This window comes from Cheilinus undulatus, linkage group 19 (genome assembly GCF_018320785.1).
Source record: "Cheilinus undulatus linkage group 19, ASM1832078v1, whole genome shotgun sequence".
Taxonomy (NCBI): Eukaryota; Metazoa; Chordata; class Actinopteri; order Labriformes; family Labridae; genus Cheilinus; species Cheilinus undulatus.
Window position 1 is genome coordinate 2,352,466 of NC_054883.1, and position 18,001 is coordinate 2,370,466.

The following is an 18,001-nucleotide window of genomic DNA, read 5'->3' on the forward strand; positions in this document are numbered from 1 at the left end:
CACGAGAGCATTTTGGAGTTGTTGGATTGTGTATTTGATGAGTTTGATGAGGGAAAGCAAAAAATTCCATCTGCTTCCACAGTGTTAGCTGTGCAGCTGGTTTAACGGTCCCCCCAGATCTAGAAACAGCTTGCACTGACAGCTAAAGGAAATGAACAACACACATCCATCTGGTGTGTCAGTTTATGTCTGGACTCCATTGGGGGGTATCCTATCCAATGGTCTTAAAAAACTCTCTGTTGTTAGCAAAACAAATAACAACAATAAAATCAGTAAACACTTGTTTATTGAAAAAAATCTGTCCAGCATTTTCTCATGTTATCAAAGAAATATGCAAACAGGCTAAAAAAACAATGGACTTTGACAAAGATTTGGACAGAACAACAAACAAGGTTCATAAATCAGTAAAAGTAAGTAAACAAAGGTTAGTCTGTCAGTAGAATTATGTGTGCACCTAGTAATGAAGTTTAACGTAAGTTTAATTTAAACATTCAGTTGTTTCATCTTGTCATTGAGGCGTCCTGTAACTGCTCAAAAAACAACCTGATACTCTACTGTAAAGACTTAAAAGTAAGAAATAGGATGTAAAATCAGCAGTGGAAATATGCCATTTCTTCTTGATGGTTACATGAAAATGATTTTAAAAACCTGATTCTGTTTTTTTTCCTCCATGAACAGCTTTACATTAAAGGTACGCTACTTTCAAAAACCAAAGTTTCAGTCCTGCGTCTGAAATGATGAGTCCCATGGCTCGTCAGTCGCAGCCACTTGTAGAGCACAGGAAGGGAAAACGCCCCCCTGCAGTCCAAAGCAAAGACGAAAATCTTGATGCATACACCACAAACCTTTTTTTTTTGTTTTTTTCAAAAAAGATGTTTCTCATCACAACGCTCTACTTTGTAAAGTTACTCAGGACATCAGGTCACTCAAGATGCAAGGGAGAGAACAAAACCTTATCTCCGAATGCTGTCAAACTTGGCAAGATGCAGAGGAATGATGCATCTGTCTGATGTATCTGCAGAGAAATAAAAACACTATTACTAACAGTCTGTTCTCAGTCCTCCGACTTTTATTCTGCCTGCCTGGGCTGCTTGTGATCAAATTGGTTGAGACTTACCTAATCACTGAGGTGTCTACCTCTATTAGTGTAGTGGCAGAAGGCTTTGTGTTTAAGGGTGAGAGGAGGAGCAAAGGAAGTAGAGATGGGTGTGCGAACTTTTATTTAAGGTGTTTGAATAATTGTGAAACAGACAAAAAAAGATAGCAGTGCCATGGATGTAAAGTAAAGAAACATTTTATTCAGTATCTGCAGAAAAATGGTTCTGTTAATGATGGTATATGCATGGAGATAAAACAGCATGAAGAGCATGGATGTAAATGATAAATACATGAGATCAGATAGAGAGAAAATGTACACATAGATGGCATTTACCACAAAACCAACACAGTAAGAAAAAGCAGATACTCAAGACAATGAAAGAGAATGTAAGAAACAGTAAGTCCAGTGTTTGTGAGTTTTATGTGTCGATGTCTTTGTGCTCACAGTGTTTCTTCTCCTGTCCCTCTCTCCATAATGCAGGCACACTCTTCTGCACGTATCTGTGATTATTCTTTAAACACCTAGAGCTCATTATATTGCCCTGTCTGTGAAACAAATCTTGGTTTCCCTCTTGAACAAATCAGCCGGAACAAATGCACAAAACATGACTGTAGACATGATATGTGACAGTTTGAGATGGACACATTCAAAAAGGACAGAGAACCTACAGACAAAAACAATAAAACAAAGGAAATGTGAAGCTTTATTGTTTTAATTTTTACAAAGCATCAGTAAAATCTGCCCTGAAAGGTCATCTGAGTGACGGTAAAAATGGTCATCCTTTCAATTAGCCCTCGTAAAAAAGTTTGTTTTGATACAAAGATATTAAGCTCCTAAAGTAGAAGAGAGTTAGACAAGCAGGCTTGGAGTTAATACACTGCCAATTAAAAAATAAATAAATAAATAAAAATGCTACTCAAAGATTTAGTCAGCATATGTTAAAGGGATTTATATACAGTATGTATGATGACCAAGAAACAACAGAATCGTATGTGTGCAAGGCTCAGTGATGACATGCAAAGCATTTATTTTGAAATCTCACTTCTAATGTCCGAATGATTCATGTGATAGTAGATGGGATGTTTGATATTTTAATGTTAGTATGTTAATGCTTTAATGGATTGAACTACGCATGCACAAGCCATTCAGACTTGAATTGTTAGCCAAATTAAACTTTCTCTGTTTATTCCAACACTAGTAAATTTATTCAGGTTAGTGGTTATTTAATTGAACTCTTTGCTAGTGAAAAAACTCTCTAGATTTGACAAACCGCAAGCATCTTAAATCAAATTATGTTTGTTATTAATAAGAAAAATACATGCTTAAAATTAACTCAAAGATGTTTGATCACATTCATTTTGTTATCAGCAAGAATTCTATGACAATAACAGATGTTTCTGACTAACATCTCAAATTTAAAGTGGAAAATGAAGTCAGGTTCTTTGTAAAGGTCCATAGTTTCCAGTGACAGAATAATCTGGCATACTACAGTAGTCACAGAGCTATGCTAATTTCTCAGCTGAAGGATTTTCATCTAGTCCCACATTACACAACTTCAGTATACTCTCAGAAAAGTGTCCCTTCATCATCATCATCATCATCAGCATCATGCTGGTGTAAATCTCCGCTCCGCTTTTTCATATGTCAGTGATGCCCGTTCGTACTGATCCAGGATTGCACTATTCTCAAGAAGTCTACATGATGGAGACAATGCAACATAATGTAGAACATAAGCAGACACACACAACAGGACAGCAGATTTTTCACGCTAAAAGCAGCACTTTGTGTGACTGCTCCATTGTATGCAGACATGATGCTGCAAGCATTGGTTTCAGTCATTTACTGAACTTTATTTCCCTTTGGATTCCACTTATCTTTTTTTTTTTTTTTTAAATCCAAAACTATATCCAACTTCTTTATTAGTGAAATTAATTGTGCTTATTGCAACATCATGAGAGCAAAGTCATGGAATAATCACATTTAACTTTTACACACAGGCATAAATATGGCTCACAATAAAACCAAACACAAAGTCAAATGCTACGAGTGACATTAATCATGCAAAACTACTGTGGAATTCTCTATAAGACTGTGATTGGTTAAGATCTTTAAACTACAAAGATATCAATTGGATTTTTTCTTTTGTCTCAAATCACCATATTCACACAGCTGCCCTTTTGTCCTGACATCAAGCTCAGGGTGCAAATTTAAAAATAAATAAATGATTGACTGATGCACTGAAGAAAGATAAGCAAGTGAAATAATGGTGAAGTAAGAAGATGAGTTATTACAATTTCAAAGCCCTGTGATTGCCTGGCGACCAGTTCAGGGTGTACCCAGCCTCTCACCTAATGCCGGCTGGAATAGGCTCCAGCCCCCCAGCGACCCCCAACGGGGTAAGCTGTATAGAAAATGGAAGGATGGATTAGATTTTCAATCACTTTGCTACTTTGACCACCAGGAGTAAAGAAATCCCGCCCAGAGAGGGTAACTGTGGTCCGACTGGAGGTGGAGGTGGATGTAGGCAGAGAGAGCCATCTTGCTATAAGTTTGGCTCAAGTACTTCCTGTTGACCCAAACACTTTGAGAGAGTCTAGACTCCCTCCTTATTCAGGGTTGCCTAGGGCTTTAGGTGTCAGGTAGGTTAGGGAATACTCACATGCTCCTGGCTGAGCAGTGCTGTTGGAGCTATCACTGGGGAATGAGACGGTTGCCTGTTTGAAACTTCATATTGCATGGAAAAGGTGTTAACTGCATTTGTGCAACCACTGAAGTTCAAAGTATGCCGCCTCATTAAAGTCTCAGGGCAAAGTGCTGACGGTGTTCTGCAAGGGGATCCTAAAGATACCTGGAAGGGGTGGTTAAGACAAACAGCTTTCTCAATCTGGACCCAAGTGATGCTTCATCCTTAGACATTAGTGGCAGTCATTAATTTGCCATGCATACCACCATGTTTGAGCACAGTGTGAGTCACATGTGTACAGTTCCTCAACATCTTGGTGTGAAGCTTGATAATTATGATCACCATATCTGCAGCCCCATGTCTTGGCATCTTATGCAATCCATTGGTGCCTGTCAAGTCAGCAACACAGGAACTTATTGGTGGACACAAGTAGTAATGGAAGCTGCCAGATCAAAGAAGGAGGGGCTTTGTTAGCTCTGGAAACTGGAAACAGCATATGGGTACAAGGTGTCTAGGAAAGATGTAGCTTCTGTTGTTGTTGAAGTGAGCGCTTGGCTGTGGGTGGAGTTAAAGGGGGATATGAGGAAGGACTTTATGCAGTTCTAGCAGACTCTGAGTGGACTTTCCTTTAACAAAACAGCAAGCCTTTTGATGTGGAGGTGGAGTTCAAAGATCCAGAGGATGCTCTTGTTTAATAGATTCGAAGAAGGCCTAAAAACATAAACTGGGTTTCCTTCAGTGTTGATTTCGTCGACTAAAACTTTGACTAAAACTTTTAATCAACAGCCTTTTTTCTGTGACAAAAACTAGACTAAGACTAACAAAAATAGATCTGTGATGACTAAAACTGAAAAAAAAAAGTCTAGTTTTCGTCAAGATGACCAGGAATCTGGAAGGATCTCTGGAAGGATCTCTGAATTTGCGTAGAAAGAACATAGTTTAACATCAGCAGATGCTTCAAATCAGTAAATTTGAAAATTCATGGGTAACAATAATAATTATATTTTAGCATTAAAAATATCATTTGGGTTAAAGAGCTTTTACATATTGGTGTATTAACCATTGCAGAAACATAAAAAAATGATTTTGGTAATTACCAGTGCTGTTAATTTAGAGCAGCTGTGGCATAAACCTTTGTTAAGCACTATATATCTCAAATTTCTGAGACCACCTCATGGCCCCAAGGGAGGTGCATGAAAACACTGATAGGAAAGTAACATTTAGGAAACTTGCTTAGCATACTAAGAACATTTGTCCAATCCTGATAACCATGAATGGATGGATAGATGAGTGAATGGATAGGGATCAACGGACAACAGCTAAGGTCAGGATTCAACCATCCACTGGCTTCTGTAATGTTGGAACAGCTTATGACAGGAAGACAAAATTCAAAACTTGACTATTTTTACCCAGAAACTGGCTGAATGCTGACGTTGGGCTGAACTGCTAGCTCTGTCTACCCAGACTAGCAACTCTCTGAATCTGTTCTTTAGATACAGTCTAAGTTGTCACATTTCATGTTGGCCTTCAGTCTCTGAACCTGAAACCCGAACCACTCTAGTCCACTTCTGAGCTAACCCACCTTTGCATGATTTCAGAGCAAACCGGCCCCTGTGTGAACATGGTTCATGTGCTTTGGTTAGCATTTGCAACAATTCAAATGATATAGTATGGTAGAAAAGTTGGACCATGTGCCTGCTTCTGTGTGCTTTATGTGGACTATTTTTTACTGCAGGCCTACAGGGAGAAAGTGCACAAGTTAGACAGATTCATTTCATACCAGCTTCAACTCAAGATGATTTAAAAGAAGTCCATGCTAATGAGTAACCACACAATGTATGACCCTGAGAGGACATACAGTAAACTCGAGCATCACAAAAACTTCAAACAAACCCAGTAGGAGGGCAAGATGGCTGCAAGCAGGAAAACCATCTTGGTGAAAATGAACAATAATCAAAACATGAAAAAAAGGAAATAAAAACTGCGCAAAAATCACAGAGAAAGGAAAAAGAACTTACATAAAAATATATATTGACTGGGCAAATGAAGACTACACAACATATAAAAACGTTGATTGTTGGATAAGGGTGCTTACCTTGAGATTGTCTCTTAGACCCTAGTTGTGTTGTACTCTGATTCATGTTTGCTCAAAGAGCCAATGAGGCAGAACCTGAAATGTCACGGCTCTTTCATTTAATATCAGACGCCTTTTGCATAGAGAGGTCAAAATGCATAATGTGCTTCTACATCACAATAATCAACTTCATCATTAGTGCTTGGCTATCGCTGGGAGCCTTGCATGCAAACGTGTGTAAAATTAATAAACAGTCAAGAAGGAGACTCTGAAAAGAGCACATAGAAAGTTCATGCAGAAGAAGGCTGCACCTAATTTCAGCCAAAATATACCTTCACATTGGGTTTTTGTAAACATATAGTTCTTTCTCAAGCCTCCAAGGTGCAAGTACATAGTAAAATACCTCTATTTTTAAAGTATAAACTGCAATCCATGCCAAAATGTTCATCTATGTCTAATTTGTGGTTATTATCAGTATCAAAGCTAGAAATTGAAATGCATAATTCATACTAATTTGCATATATTTCAATGAAGTTACTCATTCCTATGAGGCACCAATTCAAAGCCCTTGTGTTAAAAGCTTAAATTTGACTGATTACAGAATTAATATCTTATAAAATGAGGTCCGTATTTGTGAAAGACCTAAACTTAAAATCACAGTACAGTTTATAGGTGTAAGCTATAAATCACCATTATTCGAACTGTCAGGGGGCGCTGCAGGACATGCAGGATCATAATTTAGCCCTTTGTCAAACTTAAAAAACATTGTAATGATAATAAGGGGAGGTAAAACCAGGATCAATGCAAAAAAGCTTATCATACTCTTAAAAAATAATAAGAGGAAGAACCAAGCTAAAATAAGAGGGAACAAAAATAAATGTAAGTATCCCGCAGACATTTCAGACAGCCCCACAGTTAACCCTAGGGTTGTTGGCTTTTCCTCATCAGAAATCTATGGATACTGACCGCTGTACTGCCTTTTCGTGGCGTGAAAGCCGGTGGCTGGTGGTGGGAACTTCGTCCAGGTCGTCATCCAGGTCACATCCAGTGTCTGCCGCATCTTGCGAGTAGCTGTGCTTCATGACCAAGATACTCCTGCGGTTTCCTGTGGTCGGCAGCAGGGGCCGCACCGACATGGGCGGCTGTGGTAGGTCTGTGAGAAGAGTGGCAGCCGCTGTGTCTCGAGCGCTCAAGTTCCCACGGCTTCCTCGTCCACTGAGTGACAGCTGGGATAAGTGGGCGGAGCCAGGGTTGGAGGAGGAGCCACAGTGGTGATCGTGGACGCAGCGGGAGGAGGCACGGCGGAGGGCGTGGTAGTTTTCAAAGTCTTCCGCCAGGTCAACTAAGTCTGCTGAGGTGGCTGCAGCGGTGGTGGCACTCCGCAGAGTGCACAACTCATAGTGAGGAGGCTCGAAGACCTCCTGGAACATGGTGGGGTCAAAGTCTTCACGCCGCAGGATGTACTTCTTACGTGGCTGCTTGATCTGGACGATGACAGAGACGATGAGGAGGATGAGGACAATGCAACAAGTAACACCAATTATGGTCCCGTTGGTGTTGTTCAGGTTGTCCAGGATGTTTGCTTTCCTCTTCTCTGTGGAAAGAAGCACAAAAGATGAGAAGTTTATGAAGATAAACATCACATAATACTGTGCCATGTACTAAAACAGTGTCTGGTCTGCCTGAATGTCCTGCTCTATAGTTAGAGAGGGTTTATGTCGACACTGTCACAGAGCTTAATACTGCTAATGCTGTGCTCATGGTGGTTAACACTGGTCTTTGTTATAATAGGGTATAGTCTTTATTATAGTTTTTATTATAATATTAATGATGAACACTAGCCTTTATTACAACAGGATATAGCCTTTATATTATCTATTATACACTATTATTCTATCATAAAAGGCTGTAATACAGACTATAGTCTAGACCTGCCCTCTCTGTAAAGTGTCTTGAGATGACATCAGTTATAAATTGGCGCTACACAATCAAAGGTTGATTATTGTTGAACATGCCAAGACAACCATCATAATAAGAATAAGAATAACCCATTTTCAGCACTAACCTTTGTTCCCTACCTCAGTTACTGATCATTATCTTAACAAATTGTACAGAATGTAATTGCAGAAAGATCACCTAAACCAGGCACAGGCACAGTCTGTAGTTTAAGGCCTTTTCACAGAAAAGGGTTTGATTTTATGTGACTTTTCATGTTTAAAGGGAAATGACTACTCTTTGATTCATGCATGACTTCCTAAAACAGAGTGGAGTAAAACTCCTCCTGGATTTGTTGTTCTCAGCTATGTATCCACATTGTCAGCTGGTTTATGTTTTGCTCAGAGGCTTCAAAATGCATTGAACTGTTTTTTTTTTAAGAAATGCTGGTAAGAAGTGCTCTGAAAATGAGGTTAGAGGCACTGCCAGCGCTAGAAAATATTGGCACCCCTGGAATTTTTCCAGAAAATACACCATTTCTCCCAGAGATTGTTGCAATTACAAATGTTTTTGGTATACATGTGTTTATTGTCTTTATGTGCATTGGAACATCACAAAAAACCCAAAGAAAAAAGACAAAATTGACATAATTTTACACAAAACTCAAAAAATGGGCCGGACAAAAAAAAACAAACTTAAAAACTGTGGGTAAATCATTTTATTTCAAGCATGTGATGCTCATTTAAACTCACCTGTGGCAGTAACAGGTGCTGGCAATCTAGAAATCACACCTGAAGCCAGTTAGAATGTCTAAAAGTTGACTCAACTTTTGTGTTGTGTGTCTGTGTGTGTCACACCAAGCATGGAGAAGAGAAAGAAGAGCCCAGAATTGTCTAAGGACTTAAGAAAAAAAACTGTGGAAAAATATGAACAATCTCAAGGTTACAAGACCATCTCCAGAGATCCTGAAATTCCTTTGTCCACTGTGCGTAATATAATCAAGAAGTTTATAACCCATGGAGCTGTGGCTAATCTCCCTGGACGTGGACAGAAGAGAAAAACTGACAAAAGAATGCAATGCAGGAAAGTTGGAATGGTGGATAAACATCCTCAGTCAACTTCCACACAAATTCAGGCTGTCCTGCAGACTCAGGGTGCAAAAGTGTCAGCTGGGACCATACGTGGTCATCTGAATGAGATGAAGTGCTATGGCAGGAGACCGAGGAGAACCCCACTGCTGACAAAGAGACATAAAAAAACAGACTGGAGTTTGCAAAACTGTACCTGAGTAAGCCTCAATCCTTCTGGGAGAACATTTTGTGGACAGATGAGACTAAGGTAGAGCTTTTTGTAAAAGCACGTCATTCTACTGTTTACAGAAAACAAAATGAGGCCTACAAAGAAAAAAACACAGTACCTACAGTCAAACATGGTGGAGGTTCAAAGATGTTTTGGGGTTTTTTGTTGCCTCTGGCACTGGGTGCCTTGACTGTGTGCAAAGAATTATGAAATCTGGAGACTATAAAAAGATTTTGGGACGCAATGTAGGGCCTAGTGTCAGAAAGCTGGGTCTGGGTCAGAGGTCATGGGTGTTCCAGCAGGACAATGACCCCAAACATACCTCATAAAGCACCAAGAAATGGTTGGAGACAAAGCGCTGGAAAGTTCTGAAGTGGCCAGTAATGAGTCTGGATCTAAATCCCATTGAACACCTATGGAGAGATCTTAAAACTGCTGCTGCAAAAAGCACCCTTCAAATCTGAGAGACCTGGAGCAGTTTGCAAAAGAAGAGTGGTCCAAAATTCCAGTTGAGAGGAGTAAGAAGCTTGTTGATGGTTATAGGAAGAGATTAGAAGTGTTATTTTTTCCCAAGGGTGTGCACCAAATATTAAGTTGAGGGTGCCAATAATTTTGTCCGGCCCATTTTTTGAGTTTTGTGTAAAACTGTGTCAGTTTTGTCTTTTTTCTTCGGATTTTCTTGTGTTGCTCCAATGCACATAAAGGAAATAATCACATGTATACCAAAACCTTTGTAATTGCAACAATTTCTGGGAGAAATGGTGTATTATCTGGAAAAATTCCAGGGGTGCCAATACTTTCGTCCATGACTGTACATGTTACTATAAAAACTGGACAAGGTTCAGTAAAGTTACACCTAAACCGATGAGGACTAACTAGGTTTAGGTCAGGGATGTCAAACTTAATCACAGCAGGGTCCTACCTGAGGGCCGACCAGGGTCCACATTTACCCATAAACTGTCAACCACATTTTCACCAGCAATGAATTATGGGGGGAAAAAACCTTAGCACTGATGAATAATGCTTTTCAGATTGAAAAAAGTCAAAATGATATGTTTAAAGGCTCAAAATCAGAGATAAAAATTCAAACTTCTTAGCTCAAAAGATCCAACATGGTATGGTATTTAAAGAAAAAGTTGAAATTATGATTCTTAGCCATCAGGACATGAGATGAAATTCGAAATTATCGGTTTAACGTGTCATAGCATGAGGAAAAACATTTACATTTTGAGTTTTAAAAGTCAAAATATTACTTAAAATGTAAAACTTTGGATCTAAAAGGTCACATTATGAGATGGAAGTCAAAGTAAGGAGCTAAAAATGTCAAAATGTGAGAAAAATGTAAAAATCATGAGTGTAAAAGGTCAAAATGTAACTTAATTTAAAATTAAGGATATCAAAGGTCAAAAAATAATTTGAAAAGTTAAAATTGTGAATGGAAAAGGTCAACATATGAAAAATAAAAAGTTAAAACCATAACTTTGAGTCATGAGATTCAAAATCAAGAATTTGAAATGAAAACTTTGCTGACTTTAAAAAAAAAAAAAAAAAACAACTTTTTTCTTTTTCTAATTTTTATGGAATAACAAGGATATTTTAAATCATCAAGGTTAAGTTTACATTTTTAAACTGGAGGAAATCTGCAGACCTCAAACTGGTGGGCCAGTTCTAATGAAAATATGATATGATCTGGTGGGCCGGGTGTAACTGTACTACGGGCCAGATTTGGCCCCCAGGCCTTGAGTTTGACACCCCTGTGTGGGTGTGGGTGAATAATCAAAGATCATGATTTTTTTTTTCATCTTTCAACTATTTTTGCCTCCCATTTTCATTTATTTAAACCATCAAAAGCTTGTAAAGGTTCTTGATTCAAAATGACTCAGCTTTATAACTCTGGAAAGTTGTAGCTTCAATAGTCAGCCAGGTAGAGCTAATACAATCTAACAATGTTCATCCTACAGAAATAAAGACATTTCTTACATCTACCTTTGCCTGAGGTCATGGACTTTCATCTAAATACCATTTTCAATGGATAAGCTGCTGTTTGCAAACTTCATTTGTGCTATGAGCTATAAGCTTGACAGGTTTTACCATGGCAGCTTAGGAGGTGGCAACAGCTCAAAGATGGACATCATCTCACAAAAGGACCTCATTATGTATTAAATTAAGGTCCTGGTTTTCATGAGCAATCAGAAATGTGGACCTAAAGGTCATGCTAGGTCATAGCTGCAGTCTATTCATCACAAGGGAAACCAGAGAAGTAGCAAGAGACTAACAGTGTGTAAAGAGCCATGCTGTAGGGAAATCTGTGACATTTAAATGCTGGATGAACATGAAGCACAGTGCACTGCGCTTCACTGACACTAAATGGTTACATTCAGAAGTGTAAAGGAGATAGGGATAAAGCTTGACATTTAGCACTAATGAGGACAAATGCGGCACTATGGTGGTCCAATGCATTACTAGAGCGGAGACAAGGCGGAAGATGGAGTAACAGGCTGAGAAATGGGGCTTCTTCTCACTGGGTTTGGTACCATTTCAGTCTTATTAGCTTAAAAAGGTTGTGGGTGGGGGTTGTTCATCAATGATTCGGTGACTTAACAGATTGAATTTACTGTCTGCTCTCTTTAAGGCATCTCTATTTTCAGCCTTCCTCAACAAGTTAGAAGCAAAAAAGTTAATCTAGAGAAATAGCACATGGTTAAAGGGTGTTTGGATGTAATTGTTAGGAAAAAAAACAGAGAACACCTCTTTGCTAAGCTCAACAGTTAATCTTCTTTATAGCTGTGGGAGTTTGAATGCTAGAAGAACAACAGTATCTGATCTTACTTCTATGGACATGAAGAGAATGGTGGGTCATTAAAGGTCAAAGAAAAGAAGACTAATCATTAGAAAGTTTTAAAGCAGAGAAAAGAGATTTAACACCAGATTTCACACATTTTAATGGCATCTTTTACTTGCTGCCATAGCTACACGCTAGGGGCAAATGTTTGTTTATCTAATTAGATTTTTATTGTAAATTACAGTTAGATAATACCAAAACAAGTCACTCATAAAAAATGTAAGGAACATATCTTGTTAAACTAACATGCAATTAAATCTTTACGTTCAAATGCAGTTAAAATCAGATTTCTACTAAAGTCTTTTTCTCTTATGGTTTTGAGCCTGGCAAGTCTAGGGATTCAAGTTAAACTAAGATCTTGAGGGAACATTTTCTTTCTAATTCTCAAAGGAAAGCATGGTGATTAAATGTTAAGATGCATGCCCACTCAGGGCTTCCAGAGGTAGATGATGCCAGTTTTTTAGACAAATCCACAACTCCTGAGGTCAACCAGAAGAGCAGTAAGAACCAGAAAATACTAACATTTCTTAACAAAGTATTATTACAATTTACACACTGGCAGAAAAAGTGTTTGTATATGGTCATTGCCTTTAAATAATGAAAATAGTCTGTAGATGAACAAATTAGGTACGCAACAGGACAGTTAGCTCATGATTATATACAATATAATTAACAATCCTTTGTGTGGGAGAGTGTGTGTGTGTGTGTGTGGGGTGTCTTCTTTATACTAGTTAGTGCAAGAGCACCTGAGGGTGCGAGGGCCATATTGCATCTATAGGCGTTCTTATTTTTCTCTCTAAACGATGACCATGTTGGAGGCCTTACTGGGCTCCAAAACTCACCAAATTTGGCGACTTGTTGGGTCCTTGTGAAAAATGTCATATTCTGGTGGTTCCATAACCTGGCATGCCAGTTGGATTTGTTTCACACATCCATCTGGAAAACCTCTCATACACTCTCATACCTCTCATGTTTGGAAAAGGGCAGAGCTTTGAAAAAAAAACTCGAAGTGTGATTGGATGAATGTTCTGTCTGTCACATCTATATGGGCCAATCAGAGCAACAAAACATGTGACGTAGCTGCTACCGAGGAGTGAACTCCACTTTTGTTGTTTTAAAAAGAAAACACCTCACTGCTGTTCTTTGTTCTTCTTTTAACAAAGAAATGTCATCAAGTCTGATAAAACTTAAGCTTTAGCAGCATCCACGCTAATGTCTTCTGCTATAATGGCACCGGCCCCTTCTTGCTGCTTGCTTACGCCACAACTCCGCCACGCCTGAAAGTACTGCCCCTCATCGCTGATTGGTCCTGTCACTTTCTAACCAGGCCCAAACGGTTCAGATGAGAGCTATGCTATGCAAGGTAGGTGGTTCCAAGCATCTAAACATCAAAAAAAGTCACTGCAGGGGCCCCACAGCCTGGTAATCATGAGTTCCACCCACAGGTTTAACTGACATGCATGGAGGAGTGAGACTTTCACACCCTAGCATGTGCTGGGGTGCAAGGGCCCTCCAGTAATGCTTGAAGCCCTAGTTTACAATTTAAATGTACTTTATTGAATTAGAAATCCGGGGTCCTTGGTTGAGTTGATGGCTTTCACAGAGCCAATCATAATACATTATAGCCAAAAGTGACTCTGTCGCTGTCCGTGGTGCTGAAACCCAAAACTACAGCCTCTTATAGCTACAGTCTCTGACAGTGCCCATCTTCACAAGGCAAAGACATTTTGGCTTAAGTGTGACATCTCACCTTTACATTGGTTCTCATCCCAGGGGTAGACACAGTTCTGCATGCCGTTGCATACCAGTGTGTTGTTGATGCACATGTTACTGTGACAGAAGAAGGCATCTGCATCACATGGAGCTGTAAAGGAGAGGGCAAGTGAAAAATATGGTTATGGGATTTATTTATCTGTTTCTTAATAATAAGTGTATGTGGATTATAGAGCTCTCCTGTAGAGCTAGCTAATCTTCACAGCTGAGTAGTCTTTAATTCAATTGTCTATCATTTACAGCAGCATGTTTGTTAGAAATGCTGAGGCACACATCTGTTTTTGAAGGGGAGCTGAGCAGAAGTTGCAGTGTGCCAGATTTTTCTGGAAATAAATTTGGACGGGCATTACTCAAATCAGACCTGTTTCCCCTCTGAACCCATCTGTTCTTCATGAATTTTCATCCTGATTCTCCTCTTCAAACATTTGCAGAGACAACTTGTGGATATGATTGAATTTCTTGTGGGTGTGTGTGTGTGTGTGGGTGTGTGTGTGTGTGTGTGTTTTACTGGAAAAAACGTTGACATTTTCTGATCATCAGCACAGAAAAACAAATCAATCCTTCCTTTTCATGCAGGACATTGTTTATTTGTCCTCAGCTTCCTGGTCAACACAAATCTAAGCCAGACCAGAATCGTGAAGATGTCCTCAAACACTGCAGCGTCTCCACCACACAGCTCTGCTGCCTCCACCTTTCTATGACAGTGATGTAGAATAAAACCGCCAGCCAGCATGACACGGACATAAAACCTGCCTTATAATATTACAAGCGCCATCGTAACATGTATATATATATATGATGGAGGAACTATTTAATCTAAAACCAAGGTGCCCTCTACCTTAACAACCAATCAAACTAATGCATAAGTCAGCTGATTGGCTGCTTTATTGCCTTCTAATGTCAATCACAGAGAGGAACAGTGCCATGTCATCCTGACCTCAGTGAAAACACGTTGCCCTGTCTAATCAACAGTGTAAATGACATATTTAAGATTTTATTAAAGGACTCATAAAGCAGTAGTTATCTCTTTCATTTCCTGGTTCTACAGCAGGGCAAAGAAGACTCTGGAAAGATTATGGCAATATTGGATTTTGATGATCATGTTGGACGTCAGTGTCATGTATTTGACAGGATTGAACAAACACACATTACCCAGCTTTCTATTATTATAAATTTTTACATTTGAATGCCACATTTGATAAAACTGTATTGCATTAAGAAACATTCCATGGTTGCAACAGTAAAATTAAAATGTGTTTTGTGAGGAAATGTTTGCCATGCTGTCTACCTGAAATGTAAACACACAAGAAAGAAATACCGAGGTACCAAAAACACTGGATTGAACCAAAATAGTACCAGAAGTATTCAATTGAAAATGCAAACTCTAAACATTTTAGCCTAGTTTTAGTCCATAAAAAGTCCTCACATTTTAGTCTGAACTTTTAGTCCAAGCATTTATTCTCTTGCCTAAATCTGGTACCAAATCATGGTAGTGTGTTCTCTGCACCCTGCCAAACCTGGGGTCCCTGCTTTCTACAGCTGCGAGACAGAATAGATACAGCTGCACTGTTTACTGACAGATTTACCCACAGAGCAGAAATATCAAAAATTTTGAATGTCCGATGTAAACTACATTACATTTTAGTCTAGTTTTAGTCATCTTGACACAAACTAAAGTTAGTTTTTGTTAGTTGTAGTCATCACAGATCTATTTTTGCAGCCTTAGTTTGGTTTTTGTCATGGAAAAAAAGGCTGTCGACAAACATTTTTAGTTGTAGTTTTAGTCAACGAAATTAACACTGCTGGTTTCCTTGTTGTAAGCTTATTTTCCCATGATAATGGAACAATTATATTTTGGAGATCTAGAAAAATAAACAAAAAACTGGTCACTGTGGTAGGCCACACTATGATATGCAATGCTACCACCAATCCCACAGTTGGGGACACGTCTGTTAATCATTAAATTATTAATTGTAGTTAATTTTCACATCTTTAGAGTGGATGTTAATTTCTAAAAAGGTTATCAATTCTTATTATTTACAGTGAATTTACTTTCTGCTGATGTTCCATTAAATTAGTCATCTTAATTTCCTTACAAATTAAAATCAGCCAGCCTTTTTTGGTCTTTAAACTTATAAAGTCTTTAAATCAGGGGCCATCAGCTACATTTGGGCCAGCTTCTTCCTAAACAGGCACTTAGGGGGCCAAACTTTCAAATAACTTAAAAAAATTCTAAAAATGTTAAAATCAAGATTTTTTCTTTAGAATGTCTGGAATCTTACAGAGAGATCTATGAGCCAGCCAGCCACAAGGGGGCGACTGAGATGTTTCATCTGCTATGTCTATGGCTGTCATGTTGTCCATCCATCCTGGGTTTGACGCTAATATCCTGTGTGGTGAAAACCCAAGCAGGACAACTAAACTTCCAAAATGCCTGAAACTGAAAGCTTCTACAGAAAATCGCATTTTTTTTTATATCCAGAAAGAATGAACTGATAAATTCATGTTTAACATTTAACATTTGTTAGTAACAGCTGACATGAGGATTTCAGAAAAATAGATGAAACATGAAGTCATTCCTGATTTAACTCTTTCACTCTCAGTTGCTTTGGAGTTGTTTTAACAGCTGTAGCTGGAGTCTATTAAACTAAATGATACCAATAATAACGCAGTGTAATGTTTTTTTCTCTGCTCATGTTTTGATTTTGACAATGTTCAGGGGGCCAGTTTGTAAATGGCCCCCCCCCCCCCCCCCCCCCGGGCCACCAGTTCATGATCACTGCTTTAAATCACTGCAGGTACAGTTACTCTGGCAGATATGACCTGGAGAGGAAGCACATTATTAAAAAATTAACAGGGTAGCAGGGTTGTCTATCAGACAGTCCTGAAAATGAAGATCTTTGCACATTTAGTCTGTGAGCTTTTTCGAAACATGATCTGAACAGTGGAAAAACAGAAAGAAGAAAAGGCCAACCTGCTCAACGGAGTGTGAACACACAAAGGCCAAAAGGCTGACACATGATTGTTCTTCATTCTCAGTCCCTTACCTTAGTTGTTGTAACTATTTTGTCTTATTTTTAACATAAAGCTTTATTAACTTGTTTGGCAGCACTATGTTGGGTAATTTGGCGTGTGACGTTATTTTTAGCAATTGCTAACTGTAACAAAAATCTTCATTCAGGTTGTCTTGTTGGTGCTTCAACTTTAAGACCAAATCCATGTTTATCTAAAGTGTTTACTTTATTTTCACAGTGATATTATATTTAAAATCTCACGTGTCCTATTGTTCCAGTTATCACTCTCTCAAACCCTTCTCACTGAGTCCAGTTTGCAGTACAAGGCAATGGTTGCATACTGCAAAGAAAATAAAAAGAAGTGAAGATAATTTTGTGGCTTATTCAATTACTGAAAAGGAAAAAAACAACACTGGGTCCATCCATCATAACAGAAATATTAGTCTATTTCTTTTTTTTTTTTTTTGCACAAGCTTGTGCATCCCGGCACTGTGACAAGTTGGAGAACTTTTCTCTTCAGTCTCTGTTTTGTAACTGCGTTGGACCTTTACCTATGATAATCAATCACCCATTTAAATGACCTAAATGGATGCAATACATTTTAAAAATCACACCTTTTCCAGAAAAAATGATGACAGCGTGTAAACATTATAATCACAACATAAGTTTGTTTGTTTTTTTTTTTTCACGTACAACAATTTCAGACAAAAGAACAAAATGGACTCAATGTGCAAAGGCCTTAAATCTAATCATGGTCTCAGCCACTTGGTCTCAGGCCCTAGATAGGACCTTCAAAATATGAAATATCGGCCTTTTTAGCTGTAAAGCAAAAACTCTACTGACAAATCAGCATTTAGGGCGGGAAGAGAAAGAAATTTTGTGCTGGACGTTACAACTTCTCACCCCTATGTGGTGCTAGTGTTCCACCTGTTTGAATTGCAGGAGCTGGACTAACAGTACAGTAAAGTGGTTCTGGGTTTTACCTACAGTTTAACTGAGAAAAAGAAAAGAGGAGAGTATTGCTTCCTGCACTGAAGGAAGTGTTTTGAATAACCAGCCAAAATACCATGACTCTGCCCTGAGTGCTTTGATTAGGAAAGGCTGCCTGACCAACATGGATTTACATTCTACAAGAGTGTCGATGCTCCTGGAGCCATTTGAGGTGGTTGCCTCCCTGTAGAGGTAGTCCAGGCAAGTCCGGCTGGGAGGAGACCTGCGCTGGAGGGATTACGTATCCTGTTTGGTCTGGGAACACCTTGGGGTCCCCCAGCAGGACTTGAAA

At 38.8% G+C, this 18,001-nt stretch overlaps 1 protein-coding gene across 1 annotated transcript in view; it reads right to left on the reverse strand.

The window, feature by feature from the left end:
* Nucleotides 1-111: 111 nt before the first annotated feature.
* Nucleotides 112-18,001, reverse strand: part of neto1l (neuropilin (NRP) and tolloid (TLL)-like 1, like) — a 154,064-nt gene continuing 136,174 nt past the window's right edge. The window contains exons 9-11 of the mRNA XM_041813630.1: nucleotides 13,683-13,796; nucleotides 6,823-7,450; nucleotides 112-5,952 (exon numbers count right to left, since the gene is read on the reverse strand). Of these exons, the coding sequence (XP_041669564.1) occupies nucleotides 5,892-5,952; nucleotides 6,823-7,450; nucleotides 13,683-13,796 (803 nt within the window). The 3' untranslated portion in view covers nucleotides 112-5,891. The remainder of the gene's footprint in view (nucleotides 5,953-6,822; nucleotides 7,451-13,682; nucleotides 13,797-18,001) is intronic.